The sequence below is a fragment of the Limulus polyphemus genome, unplaced genomic scaffold (assembly GCF_000517525.1).
Source record: "Limulus polyphemus unplaced genomic scaffold, Limulus_polyphemus-2.1.2 Scaffold5611, whole genome shotgun sequence".
Classification (NCBI taxonomy): domain Eukaryota; kingdom Metazoa; phylum Arthropoda; class Merostomata; order Xiphosura; family Limulidae; genus Limulus; species Limulus polyphemus.
Window position 1 is genome coordinate 31330 of NW_013671221.1, and position 20398 is coordinate 51727.

Sequence of the window (20398 nt, forward strand, 5' to 3'; positions counted from 1 at the left end):
TATATACAAGACATGACAATGTGAGGGAACAACAGTGTAATGAGAAATTGAATGTATGCGGACAAAATATTGTTGGCCACGTGAGATATAGCGTTTGTTATAGCGTGACTGTTGAAATTAAGTGTATCGTAAAGTTGTATTCGGAAAGAATAAACCAGTTTTATTAAGTGAGGACTTGTGTCGCTAAAGTTTCGTCGGAACGAAGTTACGGCGAATCAACTAACGAACGGAGACGTAACAGAATGTTAATCTTTGAACTAGAAATTATAACTCTGGTTTTCTTTGGGTCTTGACTGAGGGAACTCTGATTTTGCAATTGCTGTCATTTACTCGGTTATGCTATGAGAGATGACATTCCTGAATCCAGTTCTCAGCAGACTTTGGTTTAATTTTGAAGTTTGTCTTGCCAAGACACAAGAAAAAAAGCTAGATGCTAAATTGAGCAGGAGAGCCGAGTAGCCCAAAATTATTTATTAGAATGGAAAAAAAAATATATAAGTTCGTTTTTCTACAACATACATCAACTTTTATTCCACACAATTTCTTATTATTTGCTGAAAGTTCTAACTCATAATTTTGTTTTAATAAATTTGTTAATTTCCTATTTACTTGGTTGCTTACTGGCATAACACAGTGTTTCATTTCCTACCTACCTATAAAGTTTCTAGCTTGTTTCCCTTAATTTTGCTGACAATTAAAGTATAATTTCCTGTAGATGACAAATATTATTGTTTAATTTCTAAAACTCTATAGCTTGGCAGATCTCATCCACGAATTATAGATTGTAATTTGTATTAATTTTAAACTTACCTTCAGTATGCTGTATTCTAAGACATATATTGTATAATTATTATGAAATTTTGTGTTTTATGGATGGATTGTATTAACCATTATAATTATTCACATTTTCATCAGTTTTTAAATTCTAGACAAACATTTTAAGAAATTTATGTAAACAGACATTTTTATACAAGCGTTTAACTGAAATATATTTAGATGGGAATTATTAAAAAAACATAGCTTTCATACAGAGCAATCTAATACTAATAGAAAAACAAGACTAGATGAAGATTCATGTTGGGCAGAGCTATTATAAATTATTTAAAAGAAACGTTGATTGTCGCAAAAAAAAAAAATAGGCCTAAGGGAAGGTAAGAACATGAAAAAACAAAATGGAGAAAGAAATATGTCACAGTTCTGTTATCAGAGACTTCAGGTACGTTTATGATGATCCAAGTTAGCCATTATATTGCGTACAAGCCAATATTCCAGAAGTGCATTAGTAGAAAAGGTATTTCACACAGATATAAGAGTCTGAGAACACAGTTGTAAACACTTGTAATTATCGTGTTTCTTCCCAATCCTCTGTTGTTGTTAATGCTAGTTTTAAACGCCTGTAAAAACGATTCTTCTTCTCGGCATAACATTCATTCTGTTAGTATCAGTTTTAAATATGTGAGTATCGTATTTCTTCTCAATGAAATGCTCCATACACTGTGTTGTTACCACTCCTTTTTAACAGTTTTTATTGTTGAGCTAGGTTTTTTTGGGTTGTTTAGTAAAGATAATTCCAAGTTTAGTCCGTTAAAGAAAAGGAAATGGCTTTACTTCTGTCACAACTTCATTGAATAATAGGACTAACATCACAAATAATTCTAGCCACCAACTTCTTAACTATCTCTTGTACTTCATTGGAACACAAACTCAACATTTATAAAACAGAATTAAAAAACTAACTGGCATTTCTTGATCACTCAAATTCACAAACTTTCAAGAAAATTCCAGACATTGTAATCATCTACTCACATCAAAATTCCATTGATCAAGAAATGCAAACATCTAAGTTAAAATAGTACAAAATAGCCTACAACACCTGCTTATCCTTACATTCTGAAGTCCCATGAATAATCCTACTACAAAAAAAGAACAAAGGTAAAATAACCTTAAACTTTCCTAATTAGTAATACAGTAACTCAATTAACAACATCAATAATCATAAGTACAGACGTTAAAATAATTAGAATTTGATTAACAAAAAACTTTACTCATTCTTTACTCCCTAAACTGTCCAATCACCAAATTTCTGGGTTTTTTTTTTTCTATCTCCTTGGCTTGAATTCATAGCTTTTTAGCATAAAGCAATGAGGTTGAGTCAAACAACTGGTGATAATTAGGAAAATAATAATAACAGTAATTAAAGCTAAACAATGCCTGTTAATGAAGTTAAAAATAATAAAATAGACATAAAAAGGCCAGTTGCTCATAAAAAGCTAAAAAAACAATAAATCTGGACAGCATCACCAATTACATTGTCCAACATCAAAGGTAAATCATCAGTAATAAAAGCAAAAACCAAAGCTAAACAATGCCTGTTAATGAAGTTAAAAATAATAAAATAGACATAAAAAGGCCAGTTGCTCATAAAAAGCTAAAAAAAACAATAAATATGGAGAGTATCACCAATTACATTGTCCAACATCAAAGGTAAATCATCAGTAATAAAAGCAGGATAGAGCAGCTTATTTAGTCAAGTTTGGATTAGCACCCTACTTCAAGCAACAACTCATTATGCAAGTAGACTCCTCAAACTTTGTGTTGATGTTTGACAAGAGCCTCAATAACAAAAGCCTACTGAAATAAATGGGTGCTTATGTACATTTCTGATATTACAGTTTGTTTCCAAGTAGATCTAATTAACCTTTTGCTCACGTGAAGTCACATTACTATGGTTATGCATTCTTCCATCATGCCATAGTGGTGGACATGGTCACTTATTTCAAGGTATGCAAGTCTAAATGTAGATCTTGAGATTCTAGATCTCACTCTAGAAACTATAGTTACTTTTGAAATGTATATCTCATGTTAGATTCAACTATTAGCCTAGATCTGATTTTTGTATGTAGACCTACTGATAAAATGACCATTCATCATAATTCACTGCAGTTATTAATGAAAACTTGCAAACACTAAAATGGAATTATTTCAGCAGTTTTGTTCATATGCTATATACATGTATATATAGCGAGAGAGAGAGATTTTTTTTATAGACCTAGAAGTGTTCATATGAGCAATCAGTTGACCATACAGTTATAAATGTGTTTAACTAGCCTTTAATATAGAATCAGATCTACAAAATATTTCTGCCTAGTAGAAATTGTAGATTACCAGATTTAGGCCTGTTCAATTTAATAATGGCAGGCCTACTTTTTAGATTTGCATTAGATCATGTAAAATATAGCATTCACATCAAAACAACTGGCAATGCCTTGTTTTCAATTTTTCAGGAATGTACTGCACAGCTAAACATGAAGCATCTAATAAGTACCTCCATGGATGGCCCTAATGTTAACTGGAAATGATGCAGGATGAAGAGAAAGAACAGTTCAGTGGAAAGCAGCCCCTGATTGTTGGCAGTTGTGGGTTACACAAGTTGCACAATGCCTTTTCAAAGGTAATATGCTACCAGTTCAAATGCACAGAAATGAATAAAAATGCTTACGATTTATATAAATTATGGGTTTGGTATCAAATGTTAGAACAACATACGTGTTGACTTCTCATAACAATAAACTATAATTTTGTGCCAGTAATGGGATACCGAGACCAAAAGCATTGATATGCTGGCAATATATTGAGTATTATAATTCTATACTTTCAGCTTGCTTTACTGCATAAGAGTTAGAGAAGGTAGTATGCATGAAATTTTCAAGAATGTTCCTGCTAGGTGTGAGGACTACATGCTGGTCAATAATGTTACACAGGATTGTGATTTCCTGTTAAAATTTTGTGGTCACTGATGATTGGAAAGCCAACCTTAAATAAGGTTATGTAGTACATTGAAGCAGTGATTGTGAAAAAAAGTTCACATCCTCATAACACGTGTTTTGATGTCTTGGCTAAAGCAAGCAAAGATCATTTGATAAGGCATATTGCAGGTCTACCTGATAATATCCATCACATTTTTTCCATTTCTGGCATGCTACTAGCCTGACAAACCTCTACTATGTTACATGGCTGCAAACCTGCTGAAGGTATGATATTTGGCATGAAACTCTCATTCATTATTCAGTACCATCATATAAATAGTATGAATACACAAGTGAATAATTATTTGGTCACTCAGTTATACAACAATGTTACAATTGTAACATTAGCTATGAAATAGCTATTGCTGTCAACTTTCCTATGAAAAAAAGTGTCTGTAAGTTAGCAGGACATATTAAATGGTAGACCATCTACCAGATCTTGAGTCTCAGTAATGAGCTTTTGGTTTTTTTAACATACTTCGTTTTTACTGCAACATGTTTTTTATCCACAATCAAACCACTCCAACTGAGCATTTGTTAAATGTTTTTTAAATTCCAGTGAAGTTTTATTTTTTTCTCAGCATTTAAGTTATTTACATAGATACCAGTAAAATTATGGATTATAATAATAGAACAGATTTTGAAACTGCAGAGTTTGCTTTGGTGATGTAGCACCTTGATGCACACAAAACACCAGAGAAGCTGGTAAAGATTGAGGTTTCCAACAAGGAAGTGCAGGTACATCACAGCAAAGTGGATATTGGCTTTACAGCTGAAGCAACTTTCACAGCATGTCACAAATTTCTTATGCAGACTGTAATAGTAGATTCTGTCATGTAAGACTACTACTTCAGTAAAATGAGCATACTCAAGCCAAATAACTTGTGAGTCTCTGTGAGAATTTGTCATAAATCATTAAGTGCAAACATGGTCCCAAAATACAGGTAGTATGAAATTCAAGATTCATTGAATATATAGTAATAATTTATACCTAGTTCTTCACCCTTAAAATAAACTTTTTTACAGATAACTTTATTTGGTTCAAAATGGTGATATTAAAAAAAAAAAAAGAGTTGTATATTATGTATACGTAGTTTATGTGTGGGTTGTTTATGTGTACACTATATATATGTGTGTATGTGTGTAGTCTTGGTATACATCTATGCTGGTGTTTCACTTACAAATATATTCACAATTCAAAAGGTTACTAGCATGTTATATATTATTTATATATCCTCTTCACCCTCTCTTTACAGGTGCTATCCAGACAGCAAACCATAAGCACAAGATAGCTGTTAGAGTTGTGAATGGAATGCATCAAAGGAATGATATCCATGATCAAGAAAATATTCACTTGTACACAACATTTCATGTATATATTCAAGAAACATGTTCAAAGAACCAGATGTTTGTATCTCCAAGACAAAGAAACTGACACATAACATGATAAACTCCAAAACTCTCAGGTGGCCTAGTTGCTGGAGAGCATGTTTGTCAGGAGATGCAACAATTTCTGTACACTGATGAAAGAGTGGAGGAGTTCAAGGAATTTCATCCATGGAAAACTAGACTTGATACTTTTCATTTCTATGCATATCAGAAAGTATAAAAATTTATTTCATGTTTGTCAGAATTTTTTGCTGCTGTCACATGGGCAACCAACTGCTGAGCATGGCTTCTCAGTCAATAAGGATGTTCAGCTTGACACCATTGTAGCACACCATATTATACTAGATGTAATCAGTAGTTATGGTGGAGTACTTAAAGTACTGCTAACAAAAGAATTGCTCAAGTCTGCAAGCAATGCCCGAGCAAGGTACCAAGAACATTTAGAGGAAGTGAGGAAAAGGCAGAAAATAGAGGAAGAAAGCACTATTCAGGAGGAGAAAAGTGAACTGCAGAATAATTAAAAAAGCTAGAGGAGAAAGCTACTCATCTGAAAAAGATTACACACTGATAAGTATATGAGTAAAAATATTCAGTGATAAGTATATGATATGCAGAATTTTAAAACATCGCTCATTTTATTAAGTTGTTAAACATTGGATTTACATTCCCCTAGTCATTAAATTGAAATAAAGTTCTTTCATAACAATGCATGCATCTATGGTTCTCAGCTTGACCTTACTGTCTGTTGATAAAAACAGTATCTGAAGGTCTACACTGTAATGGTTTATTACCATAAATTCATAATTTCTATTGATTCCATAATATCACAATATAGTACACCATCAAAGTTATTATTTTTCCACTTCACGAGCTGCTGGAATCCTGCAGTAAAACTGAATACAAATGGATGATAAAGAGAAGTGGGACACTCATTTCTGTATATAGAAAAAACTGGGTGAGAACTTATAATAAATTATTTCAGGGCAGCCAAAGAGCTAAATATGTCAGTATAGATAGTACAGTTATAAGAGGGTTTCATTGTTTTTTTTTAAATACTGAAAATAACAAAATCAATAATACGCCATTGGATTCCACAGCCAAAAATTAGTAGATATACACTGCAATTTGAATTATGTATTTAATAATTAATGAAAAACAATTAATAGTCATACCTGTAAACTGACCTTTTGTGCAACACTACCATCTCATTGGAAGAACTAACAAAATATTTGTGATTGATATAAAACTATTGCTTTACCTGGTAATCTGAGACATTGTGTGAAACCCATGACAAGGTGAGATAAAATGTAGTCCTAATAAAATACTTCGATTTAGAACCAATACACGTGAATTTATATTATATTGATAAAGAAAATGAAAACTGTGAACAACCAAATGTTCAAAATCAAGTATGAACTTACATATTTACCTATAAAAGTAAAGGAGATTTTATATTCATGATCAGCAAATACGCACCTTTTATGACAAAGCAAACTGTTGTCAAGGTAATGTATCACCTGCCTAAAGTTCCAGTTTATTGTATGACTTTATTTTTTCAAATTCAATGACTAAAAAGTATTTTTTAATGGTTTTAATGTTTTGTTTGTGTTTCAAATAGAAAATACTTCTGAATAAAAAAAAACAAAACAGCCCAGACTAAAGCAGAGCATAAAGAAATCTATTGTTTTATAAAGCACTGACTCTTATTGGTTAAGCAACAACTTGCCGACACCCTGTTTTTGGTTCTAACATTTGTCCATTCATCTCTACAAAATGGCAGAGGAAAGTTTAGTGATTATGGTGATCTTATTTAAGCCAATTAAAAACTAGTGTGAGTATGGATGCCTTGAAATAAACTGTGCAAACTCAGTGTGTAATAGTACTGTAATGTCTTTCATTTGTTGTTTGGTGTACAATAATTAAGTATTTTGTTTATAGGAGATTTACATATTCACAATTGCAACTTCACATTCCCATACTTCCATGGCCAGGAACTATAATTCTCTGGGACTCTCTACAGTTGGTGTACTGCTTAGCTTCTACATGATCTGTGCAATTGCATAAAACTTGGCAGTAAACTCAAAATCTGTAGAGAGGATCCTGCGAGCAACAGCTGAGCCAACCATGGTGGAGCCCACAGAGTCATCAGATTTCAAACCATTCATAAACATGGGAACAGAAGAATGGTATGAAAGATGTTCAGAGAGCAAAGATAGTATTTCCAATCAGGAGTATCTGACCTCCTCATACGACTTAAAGGTCACCAGTAAGGATGGTAACAAGTCATGGCGGGATGGGCTGATCATCAGACTCAGCATTATTGTTCAATGTTAGTCCCAATTCAGTAAACTGTGCCTGGATACGAAGGTCAATTGTGGGAATGCCAGACCATCTATTTCCAAGAAGCACAGCTCACCAAGGCATGAAGACACAATGCCAGGTTGGATGCTGTGATAAGGATCTAAGCTCTGAAGCATATTGCAAGGAAAGTTACAAATGTCTGAGGTGAAGTGAGGACACACTATACAAACTCTGGACTGGAAAAGTGCAGAAAGACCTCGTGTAAAGCTGAAGCCCATAAAGATGTACAGGATCTGATATCTTCAAGAAAGAGTTCCTAGCTGAAGTGAGGGCACGATAGATCTTCAGTACGGAACATCCATCCGCTCCCCAAGAGGGTGCAGTAAATATTCAGTGCCCTTGTGTATTTGACATGAAGCTGCTTAATGTGTGGAATAAATGTCAGCTTACAGTGGAAGATAAGTTTTAAGAACTTTGTCTCAACTATCACAGGAATCATGACACAACCTATGCAAAGCTCTGGATAAGGGTGCACACAGATGGTTTTAGATGACAAAAAAGGTGAAATGTTTACTGTTATCCACCCCCACACGTGAGTGAGGGCAGTCTGAAGCTGCTGTTCAAGAAGAAACTTCATATTCAATGATTGACAGGAAATCTGAAAGGTTCAACACAGAGGCAGTTTGCACTTGTAGGAAGAAGTTGTTCAGTCATAGCACTGGTCTTAATCCTAAAATGCCAGTGTTAAATTTTCAATCATTAACACCAGGTGGTATGGAGTCATAGTGACATTCTGGGGTTAATACTGAAAAGTGTGACACTCAAGACACAGTCTTGAGGGACTATAGGTTTTTGTGTGAAGGATTGGGACAATTTTGAATTAGTAGTCTTGAAGTAACCTGTGAAGTAAGAAGTTACAAATAAAAATGGGTAAATGGCCATGTAACCCTTACAAATGCCAAACCTCCATGTAGTGTTGTAAACCTTCTCAAGATCAAAACAAAATGTTCCCTCTTGAGGAAGGCTTCAAGTCAAATCAGGTGGTCTAGGTGGATTGCTGCCTGCTGAAGCCGCACTGAGTGGGTGAATGGAGGCTGTATGATTAAAGGAACGAAAGAGGAATAGCATTAACCATCCTCTCCAAAACCTTACAAAGACAGCTAGTTAAAGCAATAGGATGATAATTAGAAGGAATTTTATTATTCTTCCCGAGCTTAGGAAGAGGAATGACAATAACCTTATGTCCTGCACCTGAAAAATTATTTTCCAACCAGAAGAAAAGCAAGAGGGGCAGAAGAAAAATGATGCAGCATCTTATAATGAATATCATCAGGTCCAATTGATGTACTACCAGACTGATGTAGAGAAAACTTAAGTTCCACCAGCATAAATGGTTGAATACAGTCATAGAGACTATTGGCCCAAAAAAAAAAGAGGATCTTTTGGCTCATAACTTGATGGCTAAGAAGGCAGAAATGTGGAATGGCAAGAAAAGCACTCCCCAAGAGTGTCAGTAATACCTTTTAAATCAACAACTTCCCAATGACCTTCTGAATTTTATTCCAAAAGACCTTGAAACTAATGGTTAAAGAGATACCTGAAGTAAACTTAACCTAAGATTTCTTCTGGCTTTGATATCTGTCCTGCTGGGCATGGGCATGATCCTGCTGAAAAGTCATGTGGTTTTTGTTTGTTAGAAAAAGTATCGGCCTCCATGGATCATACTCCAAGTTGATGGGGCAGGTACTTGACAGATGAATTAGAATTCAGTGAGTACATGACTTAATAACAGTCCTGCACTTTGTGACTGATGAAGAGTGGACAGAGCATTCACTAGATTCTTCAGTAGGAACAGAAATAGGAGTTGAGGTTGACCAGCCTACTTGTTTACCCATGGAAGACACAAGACCTTTCACATGTTCAAAGAAAGACTCTGATGGAGGAACAGAAAGATCTATCTGCACCCTACTGTAGAATGGAGTGAAGGAGCAAATGTTTGAGTTGGAAGTGGTGATAACTTCTGTGCCTCAGGATAAATGTTGTTGACAGTTTTTAACTGCTGTAGCTTCTTCTCCACCCATTTAGGGCATGAATGAAAGTAAGAAGGGTGTGAACAACTACAGTTAACACAATATGGGACCAATTGACACTCATTGCTATTGTGGCCTTTGCCACCACAATGAGCACACATCAAATAAACATGACAGTCTCCAAACCACTGACACTGGAAACATCTGAGAGAGTTAGGAATATAGGGCCATACCTTACAGATCAGATAACCTGCCTTGACAATGGTAGGCTGCACTATTACACTTTTTCAAGTGGAGAGTTAAATAATTTAAACTCATTGCTTAGAAAAACCAGCTCAACTTGCTGACTCTGGGATGTTAATCAGGATCCTCTCATTGACCATTCCACTTATATATATCCCTGATGGACTTTGATTTTGAAAGAAATTCAGTATGTTTTGGCTGTTGTGTTTCAACCAACATATCTTCTGAATGTAAGTTTTTGACTTACCTGGGAGAGCCAGCAAGCTCCTCCAATCCTAGATGAAAGAGGGAAGCATCTGCCCTAAAAAATTGTCACACAACAAATGAAGAATTATAATCCAAAGTACAGAAACATTAGGATACAGTTATTGTGGAACAGTCTTCCAAATGTGTTTGTTTTGCAATTACTGTTTTTTTTTTCTGGCATTTTGTTTACATTTGTTTTGTTATCCAACAGACAAAAAAGAGAAAAGATTCAGTACCTGCTGACTCCACCCACTATAGAATCCTACAAAGGGTTGTGCTACACTGTAAAAATAGGACAGTGCAGCTATGCCAAGATTTTGTGGACATTATACCCTAACACCAGTACTGGACATAATGTTAATAGCACCTACTGAGGATGTCTGATACTAGCACTGGGAGGAGGGGGGCACACTAAGGCTACCTGTCTACAGGAATTTAAGATCAGGGTGGTGTGTTGCAGTGCCCTTGACACCACTGACCCACCAGGATCTTCTCCTCCCCCTAACAGGTTGCCATACATGGAAAACACATAGGTGGATGATTGGATCCCAGAGGAGGTAAACAGTACAGATGTGAGATAAAAAATTCTACTTTTATTTTGTCATGGTTTTGTTTACTATTCATTTGTTATTTCTTCTATTGCTTAGTTCAAATATGAACTTTTAATTCTATTAAAGTACTAATTCACCTTCTAGCTACAGCATATTGAACTTGAGTATGTTTGTATTATGAAACTGATACAAGCTTCCCCTAGTGGTGACATACATATATCAATGTTGTAAAAGATTATGTAAATTAACTAGTCACCTGAGATGTAACCTCATGGTCTAACCACTAAATAAAAACCTGTCCTTAACCTTAAATGAGTTAATTCACAAGATATAAAGGGAACAAATTACTGCTGACTGTTACTTACAAAAAAATGTTCTGTGTCCAAAGGGTGCCCTAACATATGCTAATAGCACACTGCACTCTGCAGAAAGAAACTATACTACTACAGAATCAGAATGTCTAGCCATAGTCTGGGCTATAGAAAAGTTAAAAATATACCGAGGTGGAGAAAAATTTACACTGATCACTGACTGTGATTCCTTGAAATGGTTACAGACGGCTTAATAGTTAACTTAAACTGATGAATTGGTCATTAATGTTGCAGGACTTAACATCTGAAATACTTCACAGAAAAGGAAATGAGAACCAGTTATCTATCTAGACATCCTATTGATCCTTCAGAAGAAACTCCAGATTTGGATGGTGGTAAGCTATTGGCTAAATGTTTTGCCATGGAGTATAGGTATTACTTGAAAACTGAACTGTTACCAGACAATTCTACCATAGTTGCAGAGACTATAAAATCAATCCAAACACTATATATTGAATGATAATGTTCTTTATTACACAAAAAAGTTGCTAGAAATGGTGCATACACACCAGTTATTTCCAAAACATTGCTACAAGCTAACTTACATAATCTTTCACAACATCAATATCTGTACATCACTGCTAGAGGAAGCTTTTGTCAGTTTCATAATATTCAAATTCAACGTGATCTAGCTAGAAGGTGAGTTAGCACTTTAATATAACTAAAAATACAAAGATGAACTAAAGGAGAGAAGCAACAATAAATGAATAGTAAACATAACCATACCAAAATAGAAGAACTTGGTATCTCACACAGATAGAACCCAGTGGTGTATTTAATGTCAGTGCAATTTAGACAACACACTGATGGACCCTTCATATTGCAACTCCTAAAGTAATGGAAAAAAAAAAAATTACTATACCTAAAGCTGATCAGTACAAACACCCCCCCCCCCCAACGAAAATTGCACAGAGTAGTATGAAGAGTTAAAAATGCCTCTGATAGAATGTTCCCTGGGAGGTCTCCTCACCATGTTTACAAGTCCACATCGAGGAGGAGTAGGGGATGATCATGTGTGTGAAATTATCTCCTTTATCTCAAAATTCCTATTTTACTATTTTTGGATAACTACATTAATAATAAGTCCTATATCTACTTGGCCACAAAGATACTGCCTTTGTATGATTTATTTTCCAACATTTCTGTAATAAAAACCTTTTTTTACCATGTTTTTCTTGTACTTTTTTCACTGCCATTAGTAAATAAGAGTTGTCAACCACTTCATATGATATTGGTTTAGGCTCAACTGCCAGATTTAGAAGGATTATACTTAGAAGTTTCTACTATAGAAGTGTATTTCTGCAAACAGTAATTTCTGGATATACAATTTCTATAACCAGTGACTGACACTTATGAGTAATTAATTATAGAAGTAATGCCAATGCATCACAGAAGCAAAGGGGAGAAGGTCTTTAATGCTAATTTATTGTTAGCAGCTTGCATGGGTCACTGTTGCTATTAGTGAAACATAAGAATATAACAAATTATAATTACTTATAATAATACTTCCTTAACTTAGTGAACATATTTTAAGTCTTAAACATCAGACTGTCTGGTGGGGAGGACATGACCCAGTGCTTAGCATGCCAGGCTACAGATATAAAGTCAATGCAACAGTACTACTGAACATACTCTGTTCTTTCTAATGTGAGTGTGTTATAAGTGTGAGTCAATCCTGTTATTCAGTTTAAAGCTGGACAAAGCCCTTGTGGTGGGTGGTGCTCCTGAATGACTGCCTTCCCTTTGGTCAGTAGTTCAAACTTAGGATGGCTATGTTTGTATCATTGGGGTCTTATATCATGGTTGATTAACTCATGTTTACACAATGGACCATTCAGTCTGACAATCCCAATTTCTTGGATTTTATTGGGCTAATCTGATGGATCTTGTAGCTTTAAGAATTTAAATTATAATAACCATTAATAGAAAATCTGAACTCTGTTATAAAAAATAATTTTATTTTGTGTTATACATGTAAATATAAGATGGATAAGTGAACAATCTTTAATGGATGATTTGGAAAATGTATTCATGATGAAACAAAGGTAAAAATTGGCACGAACTGTTTTATAGAGTAGAATTACTGAAAGTGTTTTGATAAAGAAGGCTAACGTGACAGTTTCAGGAGACTTCTTTTAGTGTAAACTTATGTAGTGCTTTGGGCATCTGAGGAAGCTTCTTTGAATGAGAAACTACCTATGTATTTTCTTTTGATGATGTTTTGGTATCTATGCTAAGCACCTGGTAGTTTCTTGTCTGTAGAAGTTTCTTTTTTTCACAGAATTCTTCCATTTTCACCTTTGTTTTATCAAAACAATCTAGTTAATGTTATCACAAACTAGAAATGTTTAAAATTTTATATCAAAACCACACTTATTATCAAGGTCACTTTCTAGATTTACTACTTTCTTCCTTCAGGTTATAACATATTGCAAGACGTGTTACATAGTTTTATAAATTTGTGTAGTGCTTTATTTAAATTTCATTCCAGTGTATAAACTTGACATGTACACTTTTAGAAAGAACATATTTGAAATTAATGAGAAAAATAATGAATAAATATGTATTCATTCAATTTACATATTAATGAAAATTCTCTCTCAAAACATTCACTAATGTTATGGTACAAAAATTTATACCTGGAACGAAGCTTAAAAAATGACATCGAGTTTGATAAATAAAAAATATTTTTTAAGTGCTCCAATTCTAGGTTTCAATTATCATTTTGTTCTTTTTAATTAAGAACATTCTTCTATTTTAAAACCTGGCATTTTCAGTTAATCTTTGAGACCATAATTACATAATTCAACAGTTTTTCACCTCACTCTTCCTTCAGTATAACAGATCAAAACCTTTGAATAGTGATGATAATGTGATAAATTTGAATGATGGCATGGATATGCTACCTGGACCTAAGTAATTCCAAAAGTTTCTTGTTCATAAAATAAAGGAATTCTCAGCTGAACTAAGTTTGCTCAGCAACAAACAAGACTTCTGACACAGTAGTCTCACCACTGTAACACATTACTATGTAATATAATAAATCAAGTTCAAAATGGTATTTAATTGCTACCAACTGGCCTCATATTGGACTTATACATCCAGATTAATGTAAAGATAAGAAACAAAAGTTGAATTTCCTCTTTGCTGGAATCATAGGATTTATGTATATTTGAAAAATGGCATTAACAAAACACATATTTGAAACTCACACAACACTAGTTCTTCCAATTTGACAAAATATTGTTTACTACTTTCAAAATATAAAATTTCCAGTACGTCCATGATAGAGAAAACTACCCATCATAAGAAGAACCTGTGACATTACATAAAACAGCATTAGAAATCAAACTTTTTATGTTTTTATCCTGATTTTAGTTTTACATAATCATGTGAAGTTTTAAATTATTTTGATATAAAATCACAACTGATTCAGCAACCTAAAATCATCAAACTTATAAGCATATAAATTTGACTGCTTAAAAAATATATATTTTACTTTATACCGTACTTATTCAAAAATAAAAAGTTATATTAATTTAATGGAGATTACATGCATGTCTTTTCATGAATTATTAAATGAAAATAATGAAAAAGTAAATGTCAATTGTTGGTACCATTAAAACTTTTTTTTATACTCAGTCAACCATTTCTGGTCAGGAGCCAATTTTATAAAAACAGCACTGGAATTACTCACAACTGGAAATAGGTTATCTCTGACAAATTGAACAGAACCAAAGTTAGAAGTGCGGGTTTTTCCAGCGGGAACATTATGAAGTTTCTGTGGGAAATGTTTAGGTTGATCCTTAAACATAGCAGGGATTTTCTGTGGTAGTTCTGCAGTATCTTCTACCTCATAAGAAGGAAGGGTAACGATTCCAGGCTGAATGGAGGTAGAGTTGAGTAATTCAATCTGTCTCTTAGCTCTTACTGCTGATGGGTGAATCTGGGAGGTAAAAAGAAAGTTATAAACTACAATATAAATTAACCACAAACTAAACTTATAAAGTGTGAAACAAACATTTTTTAAAAGTTAAAGTAGAATTTTATATATAATTCAACAAACATACCCAATAAAATGGTTTTACAAACATAGTCAGGTTTTTCAGTACCTTGAACTGACTATGAAGATGATTTTGCAGACAAAGTGACTAAATATGTACATGTTCTACTACATCTGTAAGATTGAACAGGTAGTAAAGGATTACATTTAAATCCTAACTGCCTTAATAATATCAGTATTTTGCCTTTTACATTAAAACTACATAAATGAGTGGTTAGCAGAATAGACACATCTGAATCTTCTCTAATACACTCACTTCTAGTTAAACCAATGGATAAATTCTATTAAAAAGTAACCGGTAGAAATCTGAAAAAAAAAAAAAGATTTGATCATATCACACAACCTTGCAATTATAAAACGTTACCACTTTACTTAATAGTACAAATTCCATGTACAGTTATTATGGCACAATGAGGCAGTTCCAACAAAATGTAACCACATTATTTAAGAGTGCAAAAACTCTTTTGTTCTGACATTACAACTTAATTTGTATGAAGAATAAAACAGAATCATGTTATTTTAACAGTACAAACCCCTTAACTTAGATATGCTACCTACATTTATGGTTGATGCCTTTACATTGAATGTTCTTTTACCACTCACTTCTGGGCAGTTGTCAGCCCACCCATAAGGAGCAAAAGGTGACTTGGGACGGCCTTTTCTATTTCCTGCAGTTACTGGTCGATCTTTTGCTTTTGGCTTTTCAGAACCTGATTAAAAAAAAGAAAGTCTTTGAATGACCGTTAAATTCTTCACCAGACTTGAGGATATTACCTGATTAATGAAACAAAAGTCAATTCATGTTGACAATACATGAAAGTAGAACATATCAACAGGCCCAATATGGCTGATAAAATCACATTAGACTACAGATGTTTTTTTTTCCACATTTATCTTAATGTTGAAAACAAAAAACAATCTTCAGTTTAATGCGAGTTGTATCATGTGTTTTCCTATTGGTTTAATTGCTTCTTCAGATTTTGTCTTTTAATACCATATCTTTAAGTTAAACATCATAATACAAACATGACAAACCATTATTCTCTCTTCTACTCAGAAGGAATTTTTATTAATAAACAGTTCTCAGTAAACATTTTAAACAAAATTCAGATTTCAAGAATGATGCGTTATATTTCTATTGGAGTGAGAATATTTTAGGTACATTGAAGAATGTTGCAGTATTTTTAAGCTTATTTGTGTGTGGTATATTTAAACATTGCATTTTGTAGTATGTTTGAAAGTCTTGTGTCATGTTTTTAAAATTTATGCTGTTTTCATCAGTAACATACTTTTGTCTCTACATTAAATATTCTTAAACTACACAGAAAAAGGCTTAAAAAACACAACACCCAGCAAAAACTTTGTTTTTTTGTGCACACGACAAAAAGCTTAACAAACCCCAAACCAGTAGAAAATGACCCAAAACATTTAGATATTAATCCCTTGGTGTTACTAAAGTAGAAAACAGATGAATCATCAAAAGTCAGGCAAGGTTTGGCCCAGGATTTTAAAGGAGGTCACAAATAAGGTATGTTACTCTCTCTCTTTCACTTTGGTTAACTTAGTAGACAGTTGGAACATGCTTAAGGATTGGAGAATTTCTTATGTTAAAAGTACTTTTAAAAAGCTGCCCTGGATACTATAGGTCAGTTAGCCTTACTTCTGTGGTAGGAAAGTTATAATTTTCCTAAATGAAAATGTATGTCCGATAGGTACTTCCCTCCACTTACAGGATTAGCTTTTCTCGTTTTGTTCTGCCCTCTATATGCAAAATTTTTTCAGAAATGCATGCCACAAGCCTTCATCTTCCCTCTGTTTGGAATCCAAAGTTCCAACACATCTCTCATTCAAATCATCATGCTTCACCTCTCCACCAACAGGTGAGCACTACTATTATGTGATGCACTACCCTATCACTTCGAAGTTTGGCAGAAGACGCGAGCACCAGAAGATGGTGGGTAGGACAGGTGGGAAGTGTGAGAAGAGGGAAGTACCTATTGAAAATACATTTTCATTTAGGAAAATTATAACTTCCGATAAGGTATTCACCCTCCACTCCCAAGATTAGACAAAACAAAGGCATATCCAGAGGGTACCCCGAAAATGAGAGGAACAGATCAGATGATCTGAGGAGAGGTACCACACCACATCTGAGCCAGGTATCTCTTTGCCAGGAACATCAACATGATTAGGAGGACCAGATATGGCGGAACATTAAATGGAGCACATCCGCGTGGGAGAGGATAGTTTAGCAATGTGATCTTAAACAGAAATCAGAATCACTCAATCCCATGATGGAAAGTGATGATGTGTCTCATGGCTAGAGTGCAATGGACTATACTAGGTAAGTCAACTACATCCAAAACCTCACTCACTGGGTACTGACATCATTGGGAGGGTAGGATGAGGATCATACCACCTTCACCTCAAGTCTCAGAGTCAAGAGAGAACCTAACATTCGACTCCAGGAACTCATAGGGTAGCCTAATGCCAAGGATCCAGGAATGTGTTATCCGGAATTCAAGGGAAGTCCATTGCATGCACTCAACCCCCAAGAATGTGAAACCAGCCCAAAATGACCCCATGTTGGTAACAACCTTGTCACCCAACGAGGGAGTACCCAGGATAGAAGTGGAAACAGGCTACATATACCTCCTGTGACCCACAACACAGAAGACAAGTCAAGAGGGGAAGATGGATAACCTGAAACCTGTGTGAGGACTTATGTGATTGGTTTACTCGATCTCCAAAACCTCACTTGCTGGGTACCAACATCCGCATGAGGGCACCCAATCAGAGGCATGAACTGCATTTGGGTGTTTCAGCTGCAGGAAATAGTCACTCATCCGGAGGATCTTGTAACTCACTCTACATTGGCAGAACGCCACCATCCTACTCTGAACTGAATGGTTATAGCCATTTTTGTGGAACCCATCCAGTAGGTTGCCTCCATGGTCAACCACCCCAGTGGCTTGGAACTGGTAAGAATCTCCCGTACTCCACTGGAAGAAAGGGGGGAGGGAAAGTGCAGTGGAGAGTCTGGAGGGACTGCAACAACTGAGACAGTGCAATGGGTGATCTCTATACCCTATTTTGAAAAGAAGACCACACCATTTTATTCAATCTAGGCATGGAAATGATGGGCAGCAATACCCTTCTACTTTACTCATGTCATCCATGGATAGTATGGTCTGGCATGGGCATATTATAACACAATTATCATGAGGAATTTACACTCTAGTGATCTTGTGAAACACCCTATCTCAGGGGTGAGTGTACATAGCCATGGAAATTGTACAAGAATCAACATGGCTTACAGTGTGGATTTGATATCAAGATATCCGCAAATGATTATAGCCATCTAAGTGGAACCCATTCTGAGTACAGACAGAATACCTGATCAGGCATCACTTGCCACAAAGCAGGATCCAAAGTGAAGCTGAAGCAGAGGCCCTTGAAAGAAAAGAAAGCACTAATGAGGGTTTACCTCATGCCACAGCCGTGCTGAAGTCTGTAGAATAGACACAGGCAGCAGGCAATATCCCAAGGAAGCAGAAACAGCAATGAAGTATAGGTAGTGGGAGAAGAACATGTGCACAGTCATCCACATGCCCGATCATAGAATCTCTTCCAATGGCTGACAAAGATGAGAGGCAAAGGAGAAAGTAAGGTGACGGACTTGATGTGGGGAAACGTGAAAGAGATCACCCTGAGAAGGAGACAGAGGAATAGGTCAACTGGATCAAACGTCGAACCCAACTGGTCAGAGTAACTGGAAAAATATCACTGGAAGAGGAAGGTTGCCAAGGGCTAAAAAGGTGGGAACGAGGACGCGGGAAGGAAGCCATGTGAGCAATAGAACAACAGAGGGTACAGACAGAACAGAGGAATCTATCTCGATCAGGATAAGGATAGAAATGAGATATAGAGGATAGGCAGATAGGGGAAAAAAAGGACTTATTGAGCCACAGAGGTCTCGAAAAGGAAAGCATGATCTGGATAATGGATAAGGTAGGAGGAGCGGTACAAAGTCCTGGTAACGTCAGGGGCAAAAATATCTGACCTATGATGCCCGCAGGCCAGGTGGAGGAGAAAATACTCCTTCTAAAAGGTTTGAATGGAGGTAAAGTGAGGACATGAAGAAACACATCACTGTCCCAGTCCAGGAGCAACTGACACCTTGGTGGATGATGTAGCTGGAAGGAACAGATCAACATGGAAAGGATAGGAGAAGTAAAGAACCTGCTGAAGTGTAGAAAATGTAATGTATGGGATAACACCGCCCAAAACCCCGAAATAGAGGAGACCAAAGAACCCCCTTTCAAAGAGCCACAGGAGAAACTCAGAGATACAGGCAACCATTGAGTGAGAAGTCTGAAAACCTCAAGTCAATACCCAAGAGCAATAAATGCTCCATTTGCATTGATAGAAGGCCAAAGAAGAAGGGTGAATGAAACAGGCTAAATATGAAGCTACTCTGTGAAACTGGAACTCCTTGCCAAGGACTTGGCAAAAGCCAGGCATGAAGACAGAGGATGGACAGTGTGGGATGGAGTGCCAGTGATTGGAGTTGAAGGAGCAAGTCGGGAAAGAAGGAAGAGGAAGGGGAGGGACCACCTGCAGGTGGAGCAACTGAGAAAACCAAGGTTGAGCAGGCCAGTAAGGAGCAATCAGAAGGACCATGCATGGAGTGGCATGAATGAGGGAGACCATCCGATGAAGTAAATGGATGAAAGGGTAAACATAAAGGAACAGATGAGACCAATCCAGGCTGAAAGAATCGACAGCCAAGGCTCAAGGATGGGGGACAAAACCAAGGTAGTTTGTGATTGAGAGCAGTGGCAAAGGCATCAATATGGGGCATACACAGATGCAGACAGAGCCACCAAAAAATGGCAAGATGCAGGGACCGGTCCACGAGATAAACTAGATCCAGTCAGGAAAGATGATCGTGATGATCAAATGTGATGTTTGTGGACCCAAAAAAGAAGACCTGGTACCATATGTTGATTGTTGGATTGGATAATAACCAGCCAGTGGCTGGCAAGAGAAAGAAGATGATCCCAAGCCCGACAAACAGCCAGGAGTTTGAGAAGAGAACTCTTATCTACAGACCAATGACCCTAAACCTTCAGGTGATCCACCCTGGCATCCCAGCTCTAAAGGGATGCATCTGTGAACAGACGTAAATCTGGCCAAAGAGGAGGAAGTGGAACCCCTGCCGACGTGTAGGCTCTGTTCAACCACCAATGGAGATCGTCTACAAGGGATGAGGGAAGGGATATAGAAGTATCCAAGGGATCCTAGGACAAGCATTCATTGATTATGAAGAACCCATTGAAGAGACCAAATATAGGGCCCTGCCAGGGGTATGAGAGGGTCATGGAGAACCACATCC

The 20398-nt window shown here is 35.9% G+C and overlaps 2 protein-coding genes across 11 annotated transcripts in view; one reads left to right on the forward strand and one right to left on the reverse strand.

Moving 5' to 3' along the window:
- Positions 1-16953, forward strand: part of LOC106472788 (protein enabled homolog) — a 44016-nt gene extending 27063 nt beyond the window's left edge. The window contains exons 11-12 of the mRNA XM_022401315.1: positions 12137-12148; positions 16943-16953. Of these exons, the coding sequence (XP_022257023.1) occupies positions 12137-12143 (7 nt within the window). The 3' untranslated portion in view covers positions 12144-12148; positions 16943-16953. The remainder of the gene's footprint in view (positions 1-12136; positions 12149-16942) is intronic.
- The window catches only part of LOC106472790 (centriole, cilia and spindle-associated protein-like), a 37569-nt gene that overhangs the window by 8894 nt on the left and 8277 nt on the right, over positions 1-20398 (reverse strand). For 8 of the 10 annotated variants that reach the window (XM_022401322.1, XM_022401318.1, XM_022401325.1 and 5 more), the window contains 2 exons: positions 15559-15710; positions 13081-14883 (listed from right to left, as the gene is read on the reverse strand). In XM_022401322.1, the coding sequence (XP_022257030.1) occupies positions 14557-14883; positions 15559-15710 (479 nt within the window). In that variant the 3' untranslated portion in view covers positions 13081-14556. Of the gene's footprint in view, positions 1-13080; positions 14884-15558; positions 15711-20398 lie in introns of those variants that run through there. The other 2 variants (XM_022401324.1, XM_022401323.1) reach the window with 2 other exon arrangements.